Consider the following 17245-nt stretch of genomic DNA (forward strand, 5'->3'; position numbering starts at 1 on the left):
ATATTAATAGTATACACTCTAGAGCTGTTTCCTATTTTTCATAGGAGTAATTAAGGCTCCGCTTATTTCGATGTAAAATATTTCTTAACAGTTTGCGAGTACATATACAAGCAAGTAGCTACAAGCGCAAAATAAATTGTTTGACAAAAATCCAGAAAACACGACTTTTGCTACAAATTTGCCACCACAAACAGTCCTTAAAAGTTGTTGCGATTAAATTTATTCGTGTACCCAGTTGATTCTTTATGGACGCACCACTTTTTTTTTGGTAACGAAAGAACAGCCGTACAGTCAATCCATTAAATGGACCCAGTTGCGCAGTCCAAACCTCCTGGAGATCTAGCACAGCCACGCCAGTCATGGCTCCTCACTTGTTACAAAGTTTGAACATCTGTCCGAACCACTAAGACAATGCCTGGGTGTGTATGAACATCACATTTTTACTGCGTTCAGCTACTAAATTCTTGGGGGGGAAATGACAAACATGCACAAACAAGAAAATTTTCTATTTAAGTTTGGTGAAAAGGACACGCTTAATTAATCTAATGCGCTAATTAATAATCCTAAACCTCTCTCTAAGGAAAATCAATAATTGGTTTTGTCAAACTCTATCTATGTACGTATCTATCTATCTTTTCTCTATGGCAGTCCAAATTAAACTAGGAATAAAAGGAATGAGCATATGAATGTCGTAACCGATAGGACTCCCCAAATGAATTAATAATCCTGCATGTGGAAAAAATTACTAGTAATTAAATACAACCTTAGTTAAGGAGTCAAAACTAGGCATGGTAGGGTTGGTGGGTTGCATAATTATTAGGCTCCAATTGCGTGCGCAATGACTCCATCTTTTTGCAGTATCAACAAAACTACACTAACATTTATGCACACAGTGTCCGCATCTTTGACAGGGGTGCTGAGCGGTTGATCAGGTTGGTCATCTCGGCAATCGACGGCTCAAAAGGGCAAAATTGTACAGACCTGGGGTTGGTGCTGCCCTTCAAAAGGGTCAAGTGTATCAAAAATAATCTTGATCGGATATCATTAGGTGTCTAATTGAAACACATATAACTTTGCAATAATGGATTCCAATGGGTTTGATTTAGTGTTTCGGATCCATACTTTTTAAGATAAAAATATTTCGATTAGGCACTTAATGATATTCGATCGAGCTGATTTTTGATATGTATGTTTTACTCGATAAGCTGTACGGAGTGAACGTTTTCAATCATTGAAGCGAGACTGGAACGGACCGCGTTCACGGGGAACAACACGGGGCTGTCCCTGTGATGGGTTGCACCAACTCCAGCTCCCAATTGTACGTAGAGACGTTTGATATATGCGGACTCGATCACGTGCATTAGACAGCTCTGCACAGAGTTGTATCCGAAATTGTATCCCTAACGTTGCTCTTATAAATGTGCGTGTAAGTGTTTGTGTAGTTTGAAAAAAACAAGTACCATTTTTTTTTTATACACAAATCAAATCAATACGAGAATAGAAATCAATGCAACGTTTGAAAAGGAACCTCTTACCTCCCATTGCATAAGGAACTGGGCGGTGCAATGGGTCCTTTTTTGAACCTCAGGACTCACCTCGATAATTGAAAAAGTTGATTTTGTAGACTTTGTCAATGTCAACAATCTTGTTAAATTTTAGGTTGAATGTTTGACACCGATGATACATGATTCTTACACTTTATCTTGAAAAAAGAGAGATCCGCCATGGATCAATGAAACCTATTTATTTCGAGATTAATGTGTTACGATCATGTGTTGATTAGTATCAGACAAATATGATTTTTAACATGATTGATAATCTCAACAAGACATACAAAATGAACGGTTTCGATTGTTGAAGTCGCGCCAGAGAAAGTTGCACAAAAGGTCGACAACCGACCGGAGAGAGTGCGTTTCTATTTGAATTTGTCTCACATCGGTTAATTATCACCTCGAAAACTAATATATGAGCTCAGGCGGTCTCTCCACTCATTACCAATTGATTTTGAGGTGGATGTTCTAACCATTTCCAAAATTAAAATTAATAATCTCGACAAAAAAGTATTTTAACAAGAAGTGACTGGGCCAGATTCAGAGAAGCAACTCGATTTAAAATGCATGCGTGTTAATTAATCAGTGAATTATTAAACAAAAGTACTCTTAAAGAATTAATGCCCTCACTTAATTAAATTATATTTCATGGAAGGATTACTTGGTCTGGTCTTCTGATTGACCAACTGGAATTTTCTTACCCCGAGGTTATTTTTTTATTTTTGGTAACCGTGGAACAACTCTGCAACCGAGCCACTATTAGATCCGATTTCGCAATCCAAACCTCGGAAGAGACTACAACAACCCACCGCCATGGGCCCCCACTTAAATCATGGTTGGTCTGCAGGGGGAATCGAATCCTGCTATGTTGCAAGCACATGTTCACTCTTACCACGTTGACAACCCATGGATGGGGTACCCAAGGTTATTATTTAGTCTTTCTCTAACGGTTTCGGAGTAACTTCTGATCTTTTTCTCTCTTATTTAAATAAATAAATAAATCTGCTCTTTTAAGACCGAATAGCCATTAATATCATCCTCCCCGAACCTGCCCCCGTTCACGCGGTTGCAACATCACATATGATGTATATATTACGAATTAATACTACTTACACATGAATTAACGTTCAATCTATATTTTGTGCATGCTATGATATATATATTTATTTGATGTGTTAATACTGATGCATATATTATAAGTTTATGTAGATATTATGACTTGAGATGAATTTAAGGGGTGCAATACTTCTGTTAGACTTGTCTCATATCGCTCATTTAAGCCATTCAAGCTTGGTTAATATATTTTAGAGGCCATTCCACCTCTGACCAATTGGTTTTAGGTTAGAACCCTCCAAAAAATCTAACACCCCCTAATCGAATGTCAAGATGTTTGTAGGTCGCAGGCAAAGAGCAATATCAATTTAATTATTTTATTTTATGAGAGGTTTTGTTACAAACTTCAACGGTTTCAAGTATTCTAATGCCAGCTTGTTGACGACAAAACGTTAGTTTTTCTCCATTATTAAGAATACAAGGCTAATGAAAGGCATCCTTTTCCTTTCACATGGGAAAGCAGAGATATGAAGTCAATACGTGTCCACGTGGAAAAGTTACAAAGTAGCAATTTTCTTTGGATTTACCTTTTCTCCAATGACTTTCCAGGATAGGCTATCCCTGAAAGAGTCTCTGTTCATATTGCGTGGTGCAGAGGACTTTTCTTGTTGATTGCAGGGCATTTGATTTGATACATAGAGCCAAAATCATGCATATTGGAACTTTTTTATGTTCCAAATCTAATAGTAGAATTTCCATGTGATTCCTCATGTATATATAGACTTTTAAGGGTCTTTTTTAAGGATGTGACAGTTGGTAGAAGGCCCATTTGAAGTAATGCTGCAATACGAGGAAACAAGTGAATTTTGACTGCCTACTGCATACAAATTATAACGGTGACAATTCACAAACTACGTGTCGATCACGGAAAATATTGTCTTCCCTAATCCGTTTTTATTGGGAGCATTTTTGTGTGTCTTTTTTCGGGATTAAGTTGATTATTGGAACCTTTCATATGGGACATCTCCTTAGAACAAAAATTCGGTTGAAGATCATGTTGATGTGTTAGGAGTGATGTAGCTTAATGACGTCTAAAATATGAGCAGTTCTGATCAATAAAGAGAGCCCTAGATATACCAAAAATTGTTCTCTAGAGGGCGCACTAATCCTGATTAATAAAGAGAGCCGAGAGCCCTAGATGTACCATAAACCGTTCTCTTGAGGACGGTCTAATCCCTTTTTAGAACTGGAGAAAATCCGGACCCTTTTGCAAAAACATATACCTGCATGTAATCTCTAGATGATATGCATATATATGGGAAACCTACAAGTATATAATTTTAGTACATTGTCCTGTACTTATAGGGTTATTGAAATTCGGGATATGCTACTACTAGGAAGCTACCTAGCTAACTGAAAATAGCAAGATTAAAGTTACCTAGCTAATTGTTTGGAAAAATGTCACAATTTTAGATATCCATAGCCATCATGACTTATTAGTATATTTTAGATATTTCTTGTTGATAAGACTTTACATCCATTAAGAAGAGAGATTACTGAGTAAGGTTGGATATGGGGGTTTCAAGTGTTTGGTATGGAAACTTCTATCCACAGCCACCAGTAGTTTTCTTTTAGATACTATAATTGATCAGAGAAAGATCAGTTTAGAAGAAAAGGACTAGCTGGTATTTGACTTCTGTTTTTATCACTAAACAAATGTCCTCCAGTAATTGTCCCCAGCCTCAGCTCTCTCCATAAAAAGCAGCCTAGGAACTTTACAACTCTGTCCATTTAAGAAGAGACCCACTTTGCTTCCTCAGAGAGAGAGAGAGAGAGATGGGGAGGGCTCCCTGCTGTGACAAGGATAATGTGAAGAGAGGGCCATGGTCAGCTGAAGAAGACTCAAAGCTTAAGGATTTCATACACAAATATGGCACTGGTGGAAATTGGATCTCTCTCCCTCAAAAAGCTGGTAATATAAGTAGCAAAGATGAACTACTTTTTTTCTGTTGTACCCGCGGTGTGTCCGGGCGAACTTGATGCGCTAGCTCTGTGTGTCTTCATTTTTGTTGTTTTTGATTGGATTTGGTTTTGGTCATCAGGTCTGAAGAGATGTGGAAAGAGCTGCAGATTGAGATGGCTAAACTATTTGAGGCCCAACATAAAACATGGTGAATTTTCAGATGAAGAAGATAGGGTAATCTGCACCTTGTTTGCCACCATTGGAAGCAGGTACTTTTAGCTTCACTATTTTGTCATTCTGTTTCCCAAATTTTAAAGACAGCTCCATTTCCTCCTTTATTCCTTTCTGCTGTTTTTGGACCTGCAAGACTTAGTATTCCTTACCCAAATTGATCATGTTTTTGTGAATAATGTACAGTAATAGAACCCATCAACAAGGACACATAAAGAAACAAGAAAGAACCTTTGACTTATCATCTGTTAATGAACAGTGTGGATAAGCTCGAACTTATCTACTGGAGCTTACTCTTGTTCGGCTCGTTAAAAGTTCGTTCGATGTCAACTTATTAACTAAGCGACTTTTCTGCTCATGATTGGCTTAATAAAAGTTTCGAGAAAGGATCATTTGACGCTAAGTTTTCGAACTAAATAACACACCGCTGGGCTTGAAGTTGTTTGTTAAGAGATTCTGCTATTTTTGGACAATTTTGTGCATGCCTGACACTTGAGTTCTAATACCCAAAACCATTTCCAGTTGCTCAGTTCAAAACACAGAATCTTTGAGTTCCTTTTCTCTACTCATGGGACATATTCTCATGAACAATGGCAGGTGGTCAGTTATAGCCGCTAATTTACCCGGCAGAACCGACAACGACATCAAAAACTACTGGAACACCAAGCTCAAGAAGAAGCTCATGGGGATAGCAATTCAATCAAACCAAACAGAACCCCAACCCATTCAAATACCACACCCCCAGTTCCAATCATTACCCACTACTCTATCCCCCATGTATACAGATTTCGGTTCAAGTTACAACACCAATCCATTTCCAAACACTGGTTCTCTCATTCAAACTCCAGAGAGCTTCTTCTCCTCTTCTGATAGAAGCTACAGTCAGATCAGCTATGGAGGAGACATCAAACAAGAGGAGATGTGCTTTCAGAGCTTTATCCCAAATGGGTATGAAGAAAACCAGAAGTTCATGATTGATTTTGGCAACAACATTGGAGGAGGTGATGAAAACCTGAGTTCATGGAATGATGATCAGAAGCCAAATGGGTATTTTGGGAATACCAGTTTTCCAGTAGAGTGTGATCCTAATAGTTATGGGAGCAACGGCTTTTCCTTGTTCAATGATGAAAGCAGGACACAGCAGAGGAGTTTGTACTATTACTGATATGAGTGATTTGTAAGTAAATGTTCAGAAAGATTTGAAGGGGATGGAGTGGTTGGGGAGGAGATTTTCAGACAAATTGACTTTCAGTTTCTGGGGGTTTGTGGTGTGATGCGTACATAAAAATGAAACAAAAACGTTCTTCTCTTTTTTTCCCTCCTTGTTTTTTAGGTCGTATTTTTGCGACTTTGGTAGCAATACTTTAAAACACAACTCCGGACATAATTGTGTTTAGAACCGACCAGTGCACATGCATTCAGATGCATTGAAAGGTTCTGTTTGTTTGTACTGATCATTTGACTGCAGATCTCCCAGAAAATGTCCCAAGAATTAGATAAGTTACCATCGTTCAAAATTCAACAGAATTTCAATTAGTTTTAGAATTAAGATTAGGAAAGTCATTCGTAGAGTGAATTGTGTGGTTAAATTTACTTCGGTTTAGTGTTCTTCTAAGGCCTGTTTAGACTTAAAAATAAGGTCAGATTTTTTTCCCTCTTTAGTCAATTTTTTTTTTCTTCCCGCATTTGTTAGTTATGCGTTAAATTCCTAGAAGGTCACGAATTCGAATCTCCCCAACTGCGTGTGAGTGTTCTTCTCTTAATGGGCTTTTCATATATTTCTTTGTTTCTACTCTATAATGAGCTTATTTATTATTGTATTGATTGAGTTGTTGGGTTTGGTTGTGTCGTGGACTCTCACAGTTGATGTAATGTACCGGGTTTGTACTTTTTAGTACTTCATATATGATGTAAATAATCTCTTCTATAGATTGACAAAAAAAAAAAAAAAAAAAAAATTCTAAACAAGCAATTCCATCGAGTACGTAATTTTTGTGTTAATTACGTCTTCATTTCAAACTAAAACACCCCTTACCTGCATAAGATAAGATGGTACCTATATTTATTTAAAAAGTTTTTATTATTATTATGGCATTATTCTTTTAAATTACTACATCCATATTATGTTCCCAGCGCACTGGATTAAGTTTCCCATTGATTGGGACTTGGAGAGAGAACTGGATTGATTTGTTAATTACTACTAGAGATCATTGACAATTGTTTTTTGCTTATAAATATAATCTAATGCTTCCGATATAATCTAATGCTTCCGACAACAGTTGACTCTTGTGTGGCCTCACAATCAGCTTAGGTAGGCTAACCCTTTTTTCAGATCAATTATGTGATTACAGTTGGATAAAAACACTTTAAAAAACAACATTTATCATGCAGCAGAATATTATATATATATATATATATATATATATATATATATATACATACATACATATATACACACACACACACACAACTTCCAAGAATTGTAATTTTTAGCATCCAACATGCATAAAATATCACTATTGATTGGTCGTTTAAACAGTAAAATGACCTCTCACGAAAACTTGCAATTCTATTACATATGATCTTATCAGATCAACCCAACGAGCTTGTGAAACTAAAAGCTTGATAGGTCTTGGGCACACCCGGGTGTAGTGAATAATTTCGCCATATCAATTGGAGTTTTATGTGTTTTAACTTTTTTGTTATTTTTGGAGTTGGTTAATATGCATGTATAAATAAAGTTGATAGTATTAATTAAATGGACTATTTTCTAGACGAGTTCAAGTTTTCTAGTGATCATAATCTTTTTGTTTCATGTAATTTTCTTTTTCGGCCAAATTGGTTTTTGTAATTGGAGATAGTTTAATAAGTGAAAAACCATGGATTTTGTTGGGCTTAATTGTATAGGTTGGGGATTAATCATTGGGCTTGGTTCTGAACCATGCTTAACCTAGCCTATGTGAAAAGCCATGGATTTTGTTGGCCCAACCCAACAAGCCTGTCTAATCTTAGTACTTAGAATTTGTAAAGAATTGGTCTTAGGTTCACTATGTGAGCTTGGGCCTGGTCCACCTTCTAGTTTGGTAGAATGGCAGGTCCATTACTATATATGTTTTCTTAAGTGCTGAGGTCCACTAAAATTAAAAAGTGATTTCCTTGATTTGTTTAAAGGAGAGATTATTTTTTAGAAGGAAAAATAAAAGTTACTCGATTTGTTTTATAGTAGTAACTGAAACAGCAGTGCCACAGCCACCGCACCACCGCACCAAAAATGCGGTGGCCAACCACTACACGGCGTGTGGGGCCCACTCCGGGCCTTGCATGGATGATCCGAGCCGTTCAATAATTTTTTTAAAAAAAACCGAGTGGGCATCGCGAAACATCAGCTCGATTCGATATGTGTAGGTGCTCGGATCAACCTTCTCATCTTTCTGTACACCAGAAAATTAATCTTTCCATTTTTTCCAATTTTCCAAAGATGAGAAGGTTGATCTGAGCACCTACACATATCGAATCGAGCTGATGTTCCGCGATGCCCACTCGGTTTTAAAAAAAAAATTTATGGAACGGCTCGGATCATCCGTCCGAGGCCCGGAGTGGGTCCCACACGCCGTGCGGTGGTTGGCCACCGCATTTTGGTGCGGTGGCTGTAGACTTTTTGTAACTGAAATGAGGGGTGGATAATATACAATGGTGTGAATTTTCTATTTTACTCTCCTACATAGCAAACTGTTTGTACCCAAAATCAACCATTAAATTAAGCGGGACCGCTTTTTCAAATACTCGACAAAATGGAGCAATTTTGTTTCATTTCAGAGCCAAAATTAACCATTAAATTTAACCTTTATTTCGTTAATGAAAATCCTTTGAGTCCGGTGCTCGATTTCCTTTTTCACATCACTTGAGAAGATTTGAAGTCCACTTCATTGTGGGTGCAAGGAGACTCGCAATCTCTTGTTTGAAGTCAGATTTCCGCGCACTCGCATCAATTTTCACAATGGACCAACCGTGGTTCTGGCACGCTTGCGTATTTTCTCATCACACGCCAACTTGCATTGGGGCTCTCTTTCTCCTGCTTCTTGGAGAAAAAGTGTGTCAACACAGACCCTTCAAAATACGAAGGAGTATTTTGATAATGCTCCAAGCTGGATAAAATTTGGACCCCAATGGGGGTGTCTAATACTTATCCCTCTCCAAGGAAATAAGAATATCCGGGTGTAGTTCATAACGGCTTCTATATCCTCCAAACAAACATGCCAAAAGACATACGGCCCTACCCTATCTGGCCTTTGCCGTCACAACTTTTAATTCTTCTTACAAACATCACATTCTATATATTCATACTAAGATTAAAGAAGTACTGTAGTCTAAAAAACGTTGATGTCAACATAAATTTAAATGATTTAGGAACTCGAAAAGTCGCTTAGAATTGGTGAACAACCTTGGAGACTTTGGAAACTATTGGTTCTCTTGAGAAAATAGAACTACACTAGTCCGTGGTCAAATTCTTTTGAAGTTTTGGACCATTTGGGTTAGCACAAGTACAGATCAATCCGCATACGGAACACAACAAAATTAAGTGCATAGTACGGTACTATGCCAGTAGAATCAGAGTCGGCCCAGGGGTAAAGTGTCATGCATAATACGGGCTGGGGCAGCCCCCACTATGGGCAACCAAAAATTTTCTTATGTAAAATTTTGCCGAGTGAAGTAATAAAATCAATTGACATCATTAATTTTAAAAGGTCTTGTTAGGGAGATGGTGGTTTCCAAGATGACATAGGTTACTTATCCAATTTTGTTGACTATACCGCTAGTTGATATGATGGAGATGAGTTTTTCTATATTGATGTTGATAAAAACTTACGTTAGAACTTAATTCCATGTTGCAAAAGAGATTATGTGGATATGAATCATACGATGACTTAATTGAAGAATTTGCTTCAAGAATGCAATTAGAAATTGTTTTCTTTTTGGATTAGATTGATATAATCGTAAAGCACTATAACCGGAGTTATATTTTAGTTTTAATATTTCAAAATTCAAACTAAAAACACAATTTAACCTTGATTTTTTTTTTTTTTGACTTTTATGTCTTTTCATTTTTATATGGCTTAATAATATGTGAGCAACCAAAATTTGGAGTCTGGCTTGGACAACCCATACGTCAGGCGGCACTAGTAGAATATTACTCCGTCCGGCCTATAATTTATATCCCTCCTGAAATTTCGTGTCATTTTCAAACAAAATAATTTATGGTACAAATAATTTTCTAATCAAAAGATCTCAATAAAACTACTCCTCGTGCTCAACATGTTTTTGGATTGGATTTGAAAATGACTCTCCTAGACGGCTGGGAAAATCATTTTTTGTTTGTTTATCTATCCTTTTCTCCCTTTGCAGCCTGCAGCATAGTCAACGGAAGGAATCTGGTTTTCGGCTAGACGGCATACAAAGAATTTTGTGTTCGGTTTAGGTCTAAAGACCCAACTCTTTTTTTTTTTTTTTTGTACACGGTTCTTAATAGGAATAATTTTTTTTCTCAATTATTACGAGTCCGAATTTGGTCACCCCATCACAAAAAAGAGGATCAACAACACACCACTCTATTGGCTCTTACCATCTTATGGATCCCTGTTTGTCGTATTATGGTATAAACAGTCCCACACTAACCCACTCCATTCTCATATGTTTAACTATGGGTAGTTCTACTATTATGCACAAAAATAATTACAAAGCGCGGAAAAAAAGAAGAAGCCCTAGTTATAAGGTTGGATGAAGAGGGATCGATTGATTCTCTTTCATGCAGGAAACGAACACCATCAAGAACAAAATCATTTGGGATTCCCCATGAAAAAATAATTGCAAGACGTGTTAGTTTTTGTGAGCTTCATTTGGGATTTTCCATGGTTTTTTTTTTTTTGCTTACAACTGGGTGGTATATTATGTACCGTGTTTTGGGGACAATGTTTGTAAGGTAAAACCAGTTAATTTGAGCTCCGTATTTGGAATTTCTCATGGTACTTTTTGTTATATTTTTTCAAATTTAGAATTAATTTTATGTTCTGTTTTCTGATGTAAAAGTTGGAAAAATTATTGTGTGTTTTCTGGCCACTTTTGGGTTGAACTCGGCAAATGAAATGGTGGAAATTCGGAGGAACTTGACAAATTATAGTGGAGATGAGAAATAATTTTGGTCAAATGCTCTACTTGATTTATTAATTAAACTCGCTATCTTTATTCTTATTTTTTAAAATGTTAACTATGGTTATAATTAAACTTGATTGGTGTGGAGCCCATAAGACGGTAAGAGTTAACAGAGTGAGTATTGTTCACTTTCTTTGTGGGTGGTGAGCAAATTCGGACTCTAAACCATTTCTCATTCCTCCATATATATCTCTCCATTCATCATTCCAAAAAGTCTCTCTCAAAATTCAAACCGAACAAAGTACTGTCTGATTCAGATCCTCTCCCAACATTATCCCTCTCACTTTTTTGTGGACATTTTAAAAAGAAAGTGACACCTTATCATCGTTAGATTACCTCATTAATGATGAACTGTGAAACACTGTAGTGCAAGAGTCGCACTACACCATTAATGATACCTCATGATCGTTACTTCTGTAATAAGAACACTCTCAGAACCAGAATTCGAAAAGGCAATGGAGAAATCTGGTTATGGGCAAGACGGCATATACAGATCGCTTCGCCCTCCTCTGCTTCTACCCACTGACCCAAGCCTCTCCATGGTCTCATTCCTCTTCCGTAACTCCTCCTCTTACTCCGACAAACCCGCCCTCATCGACGCCCACTCCGGCCACACCCTCACCTTCTCCCAATTCAAATCCACCATCGCCAAACTCTCCCACGCCTTCCTCCACCAATTGGGTATCAAGAAAAACGACGTCGTCCTCATCTTCGCCCCGAATTCAATCCAATTCCCTATCTGTTTCTTCGCAATCATCGCCATAGGAGCTATTGCCACCACTGTTAACCCTGCGTATACGGTTTCAGAGATTGCAAAACAAGTTAATGACTGTAATCCAAAGGTTATTGTTACCGTTCCCGAGTTATGGGATAAGGTTAAAGGGTTTGGATTGAAATGTGTTATGATTGGCAGTGAGGAAAATTCCAACTTGATTGGTAATAGCTCGAATTCGAACGTTGCATGGTTCGTTGATTTGGTTAAGAATTCTGGGTCGGCGTCGGATTTAGTTCCCGTGGCTGAAATTAAATCGAGCGAAACGGCTGCTCTGTTGTATTCTTCGGGCACGACAGGGGCAAGCAAAGGAGTGATGTTGAGCCATGGGAATTTTGTGGCGGCGGCACTAATGGTTACTTCTGACCAAGAACTCGTGGGGGAGATGCACAACGTGTACTTATGTGTATTGCCGATGTTTCACGTGTTTGGACTTGCTTCGATTGTGTTCGCGCAGCTGCAGAGGGGGAATGCGATTGTGTCGATGGGGAAGTTTGATTTGGAGATGGTTTTGAGGGCTGTGGAGAAGCATAAAGTGACACATTTGTGGGTTGTGCCGCCTATTGTGCTAGCTCTGGCTAAGAATAGTGCAGTAAAGAAGTATGATACATCGTCGTTGAGGCAAATTGGGTCCGGTGCGGCGCCTTTGGGGAAGGATTTGATGGCGGAATGCACCAAGAATTTCCCTCAGGCTGTAGTTATCCAGGTACTTTTCGTCATAAATTGAATACTGAATTAATTGTTTTAGGCCTAGAGTTTTGCGTGTGCATTGGTGGAAATACACATGTTAGTATGTTAGTATCGAATATGAGGACATATGAATGTTTATGTTTAATGTGGAGCTTATGAATAGTCCTGTGCATGATAAACCTAGTTCTTGGTCTCCATTCAAAATCAGTCCATTTTTGCATATTGAAGTTGTCAATTGTCATTGGCTTGAAGCCTTGAAATATTCTCAATGCTTGAACTTGTAAGTCCCCAATTAGAAAAGCATCTTATAAAGATACAAATCATTGGTTTCCGTGTTATTTCTTACATCCAATTACAAAACTTGGGTGAGAATTAGGCTGTCGTACTTGGTAATTGGCGCGCATCTGATTGGTTGATATGAATGACCTTACTTTTGTTCATGTAGTATATGAGATAGGATTGGGATCTTAAATTAAACTCTAAAGTGGAAAAGAACTCTTGATTTTAGGGCTTTGGAATGACAGAAACTTGTGGGATTATCTCAATGGAGGATGACAGAAAAGGTCCTCGAAATTCTGGTTCAGCAGGAACGGTTGTTGCAGGGGTGGAATGCCAAATAGTTGGTGTAGAAACTCAGAAGCCTCTTCCTCCTAAACATTTCAGGGAGATATGGGCTCGGGGAGATAACATGATGCAAGGTAATGTATTGCAGAGTTTCGTGGTTTGTTATTGAGGAGTGGTTCATCAGAATGCAAATATATAAACCACTCAAACAAGAAATAGACAGATTAGATGGAATGGCATTTCACTGTATTTGTTATCTGAAATATTCTAACTTCATCCATCTGTATGACATAATTTGAATTGCTCTAGTAAAGCCTCTTGAAGAATGCTGCTTTGATAGTATGCTCTTTTGCTTCCTTTTACATTCAATAAAAGTTACTCCATAAGCTGTATTTTTTTTCCAGGTTATTTTAACAATCCAGAGGCCACCAGACTTACTATAGACAAGGAGGGTTGGGTCCGCACAGGAGATCTTGGATATTTTGATGAGGAAGGACAACTATTTGTCGTTGACCGGCTTAAAGAGTTGATCAAGTACAAAGGGTTTCAGGTATCTTTTTTGTTCACTACAACTAACGCTCCATTCGTCCTTAGTAGTTTTCCTCTATAATAACAAAAATAAAAATAAAATAAATGTCGTCTTCATCCAATTTGAGGAAGTCCCTCCTGGAACTAAGTAGTATGTCTGGGTGCTTCCTATTATTGAAAGGGATTGTGCTTCTTGTAATTAGGCAGTAGTATTTTATCCCTACTCAGAAATTGTCATTTTTTCTTGAAGCAATTTCTGTTATTTCTAATTTAATATTTTACACAGATATATGTCATTTGATTTGTGATTGATGTATACCACTATTATGATTATCACTTGCAAGTGATAAATATTACATCAATGACAAGTCAAATATATCATAATGTACTACACTAAATTAAAACAACAATTTCATCGCCTTCACATATTCAAGCATCACATTGGATTGTTAACCGGAGCGCTAAGCAAAATTGAACGGACGTTTAAGTCACAATCAATTGGGGTAGGTTATATGAATTCGTTTCTTCATCAATTGGCTCTGTCCAGGGCATCTCTATTGAGGACATAGTATTCCATAATATAGAAAAAACTAAATCCCTTCGAACTAGTGCCTCCGGCGTAAATTTTAGTCTACCCCTTCCCTTAGTTTTACCCTCAACCGTACCTATATCACTCTTCTTAACTATTGCATCGGTCAATCTATGATAAAATATGTCCAACGCACATTAATCTATTTTTTATCATCTTATTTTTTAGTTCTCGTTTCTAATTCTATGTCGCAAAGTCTTGTCGCACATCCATCTCAATATTATCATTTTTAGCTACACTCATCTTATTTGTATCTTTTTTTGGATAAGTATTTGTATCTTCTTTCTTTTAGTAGCCCGACAACCCGTGCCCAGAGTACTTACTCTTGTCTAAAATCTGATGTATTAGTTTTACCTCAGAGGATTGCCTAATTGGGAGTTATTGGCTTTGCTTTTTCGTATAAATGGCTTTATTTTCAAATCATTGGAAAAAAACCTTTGCAGCTTTCTTGCCATACGGTAGAAGAACTTACTTTACCCTAGCCCATCCAACTAACCACAGCGGATATCAAACTCCTATTAAGATTTGAACCCGTAAGCTCACAGTACGTAGTGTTACTGTATAACCAAAAGGCCAACTACCCAGGTCAAATATTCTGGTTTTTCTCGCCCACAGGTCACATCCTTCATGGTTCCTCATAAAATTACGTGGTCGATCATGTTGTTGCACTTGATTTATCTCGTAGTTCATAATGTTTGTTTTTTTAATTTTCTTTTATTCTTGCTAGGTCGCACCAGCAGAGCTTGAAGGGTTGCTTGTTTCTCATTCTGAAATACTAGATGCTGTTGTCATTCCGTAAGTAAACATGGCAATTTCTACAACTTTAAACTTCTTAGCCCATGAAAATTATATGAACTTTTTTTTGGTAACTCTTCCTTTTAGGTTTCCCGATGCTAAAGCTGGAGAGGTCCCGGCTGCATATGTCGTCCGCTCTCCTAATAGTTCTCTTACAGAAGATGATGTGAAGAAATTCATTGCAGACCAGGTACTGTACAGCATTAGATGACTAATATTTCATAGATAGTAGTTCGCATGCCCAAGTCAACGGGTCGCCAAAGGGATTTCTTCTGGAACTCGCCCAAACCTGAGAATGAGGATCTTATTCAATTAGGGATAGACTGACCAACGACAAGGCTTGCTTGACCACATACATTGGGCTCCTTGATTCTCTGATCTGGTTTGGCCCTCTGGTGTGCGGGTTGGTGGACCTGCATGCCTGCAGGCCCCTCGAGCTCAGTGTTCCAACTGTAAGCAATGCTACCTAGTATCGTCATAATATCAAGTTATCAACTATTCATTGTTGAAATGGTTGCAAAACAATAGACGGTGTCTGCTAAATGTTGTTTGTAGGTACTATTTGCTTGGTTAACGTCCCAACTAGGGCATTTTAGTACACGAACATTGGGTTCAATTTCTGATTAGCGTTTCTTAAGCGTATGATCAAAAAGTGAGGAGATTTAAGGATCAAAAAGTGATTAGTGTTTGCTGTTGTTAACCATTTTCCTTCCTTAACTAACCATAACAAAAAATACTTAACATACATTCGATTAATTGTCTTCTTGTTCTTCTTCAGGTTGCATCTTTCAAAAGATTGCGGAGGGTAACATTCATCAACAGTGTTCCTAAAACAGCTTCAGGGAAGATCCTCAGAAGAATGCTCATAGAGCAAGTCCAGTCCAAGATATGAAGTCCTTCAATCATGCCTGAAATCGGCATCAATGCGAAACTCAACAAATGTACTACGGTGGTGCGTTGTAAGTTCCTGGAGGTCTTTTAAATTCTTGGCTTTACCTGATTTGTTCAAGATTAGCTAGAGTATTCTTCAATAGACTATGTTTATTCAAATTTGTGAACATTACTTTGCAATTTAAGCCAATGTACTTTTGCCCTTCAGTCTTGTACTCATGAGTTATGCCTGTGTTTTTGTGATATCTGGGAAAAGCACAAAAGAAAATATGAAGTTGGGGCCATCCTCTTTCGAGTTCTTTGCGATTAACACACAACGCTTAAACCCAGCTTCACAACTAACTACTTAACACAACTCAGCAATCAAACACAGAGTTTGAAAATGGCCTTTTGTTCAAATGATCAATTTTTGCAAATTGGAGCAAACACTTAGGTGGGATTCAAACGCCTTTTGAGATGGGCCAAATGGGTTTAATTAGATACTTCTAAGGGATTTACACTACGGAAGAATGCACAAAAATCATCAAGAGATGAATGAAAAGTTGTCTGGTAAAGTGGACATATGGTTGAGACGGTAAAAACTGACCTCCATCCTTGTTACCAATATTTTTCTCCTCCAGAGCGGATAGGGAGATAATATGCAAACAAAGGCAACAAACAAAAAGGGCTCGAGTGTGGCTTATTTCCCAAGACGAAGAATGATCCATCGATCATAGTATCTCAGGACTTCAATATTTGACGTAATGTGACAATCAAAGCAATGCAAAATTGATGACAAGAATAATATTGAAGACTAACAAAAGATACTTCTATTAATCTTCAAAATCGATTACATGAAGGAAGATCGAAGACGGAAGGCAACACATCAATCTTCAAGAACAAAATCCATACATAGGATTCTAAGTTGCTACTCCTACTCTTAGTTATACTCGTGGTACGCTTGAAAACACTAAAACAATCATTTATTTTTAATGATATTTACCTCTCATCGATTTAAGATCTACTATTTTATGCGAAAATTTTACTAGAAATAGTTGATGTAAGAGAAGACGTGATGGAAAGTTTGAAAGGTATATTTTTTTTCACTATGAGGTGGAAAAATCAAAAGAGATATGACATGAATATGAGTGGCCGAAGTGAATTATATATGATTTTGTACTTTTTGAAAGAAAGTGTGGCGTGCATCATATACATGCTGGGAGTATACAAAAGATTTATATTTGTTGGAGATAACCTTATACCATGAAGTCTTAAGAGGTTATTTTTCTCTCATTTCTCTATCTATTTCTTTCCAGTCTCCACTCATTATTTTAAAAAATCCCCCACAGAATCCAAACCGAATAAAGTACTACTGGATTCAGACCCTCTCTCAATATCTTCCCTCTCACTTTTTTGTGGACATTTTAAAAAGA

The 17245-nt window shown here is 37.5% G+C and overlaps 2 protein-coding genes across 2 annotated transcripts; both read left to right on the forward strand.

The window, feature by feature from the left end:
- The first annotated feature begins 4272 nt into the window (after positions 1-4272).
- Positions 4273-6114, forward strand: LOC131308486 (transcription factor RAX1-like). The gene is made up of 3 exons (XM_058335429.1): positions 4273-4575; positions 4706-4835; positions 5395-6114. Exons 1-3 carry the CDS (start codon positions 4440-4442, stop codon positions 5960-5962), a joined length of 834 nt encoding a protein of 277 aa, XP_058191412.1. The 5' UTR covers positions 4273-4439; the 3' UTR covers positions 5963-6114.
- Positions 6115-11411: 5297 nt separating this feature from the next.
- On the forward strand, positions 11412-16040 carry LOC131308451 (probable CoA ligase CCL7). Its single transcript, XM_058335388.1, has 6 exons — positions 11412-12482; positions 12975-13164; positions 13435-13580; positions 14875-14942; positions 15030-15132; positions 15721-16040. The coding sequence occupies exons 1-6, from the start codon at positions 11460-11462 to the stop codon at positions 15832-15834; spliced, it is 1644 nt and encodes a 547-aa protein (XP_058191371.1). The 5' UTR covers positions 11412-11459; the 3' UTR covers positions 15835-16040.
- Positions 16041-17245: the final 1205 nt, after the last annotated feature.

This window comes from Rhododendron vialii, chromosome 1a, assembly GCF_030253575.1.
Source record: "Rhododendron vialii isolate Sample 1 chromosome 1a, ASM3025357v1".
NCBI lineage: Eukaryota > Viridiplantae > Streptophyta > Magnoliopsida > Ericales > Ericaceae > Rhododendron > Rhododendron vialii.

What these genes read in the sequence shown, in the direction of transcription:
- LOC131308486 (XM_058335429.1), top strand. Translation starts at nt 4,440, where the DNA reads ATGGGGAGGGCTCCCTGCTGTGACAAGGATAATGTGAAGAGAGGGCCA. An exon ending in CTCTCTCCCTCAAAAAGCTG is followed by an intron (nt 4,576 to 4,705) that starts GTAATATAAGTA and finishes TTTGGTCATCAG; the next exon opens with GTCTGAAGAGATGTGGAAAG. An exon ending in TTTGCCACCATTGGAAGCAG is followed by an intron (nt 4,836 to 5,394) that starts GTACTTTTAGCT and finishes GAACAATGGCAG; the next exon opens with GTGGTCAGTTATAGCCGCTA.
- LOC131308451 (XM_058335388.1), top strand. Translation starts at nt 11,460, where the DNA reads ATGGAGAAATCTGGTTATGGGCAAGACGGCATATACAGATCGCTTCGC. An exon ending in GGGAGATAACATGATGCAAG is followed by an intron (nt 13,165 to 13,434) that starts GTAATGTATTGC and finishes TTTTTTTTCCAG; the next exon opens with GTTATTTTAACAATCCAGAG. An exon ending in TCAAGTACAAAGGGTTTCAG is followed by an intron (nt 13,581 to 14,874) that starts GTATCTTTTTTG and finishes TATTCTTGCTAG; the next exon opens with GTCGCACCAGCAGAGCTTGA.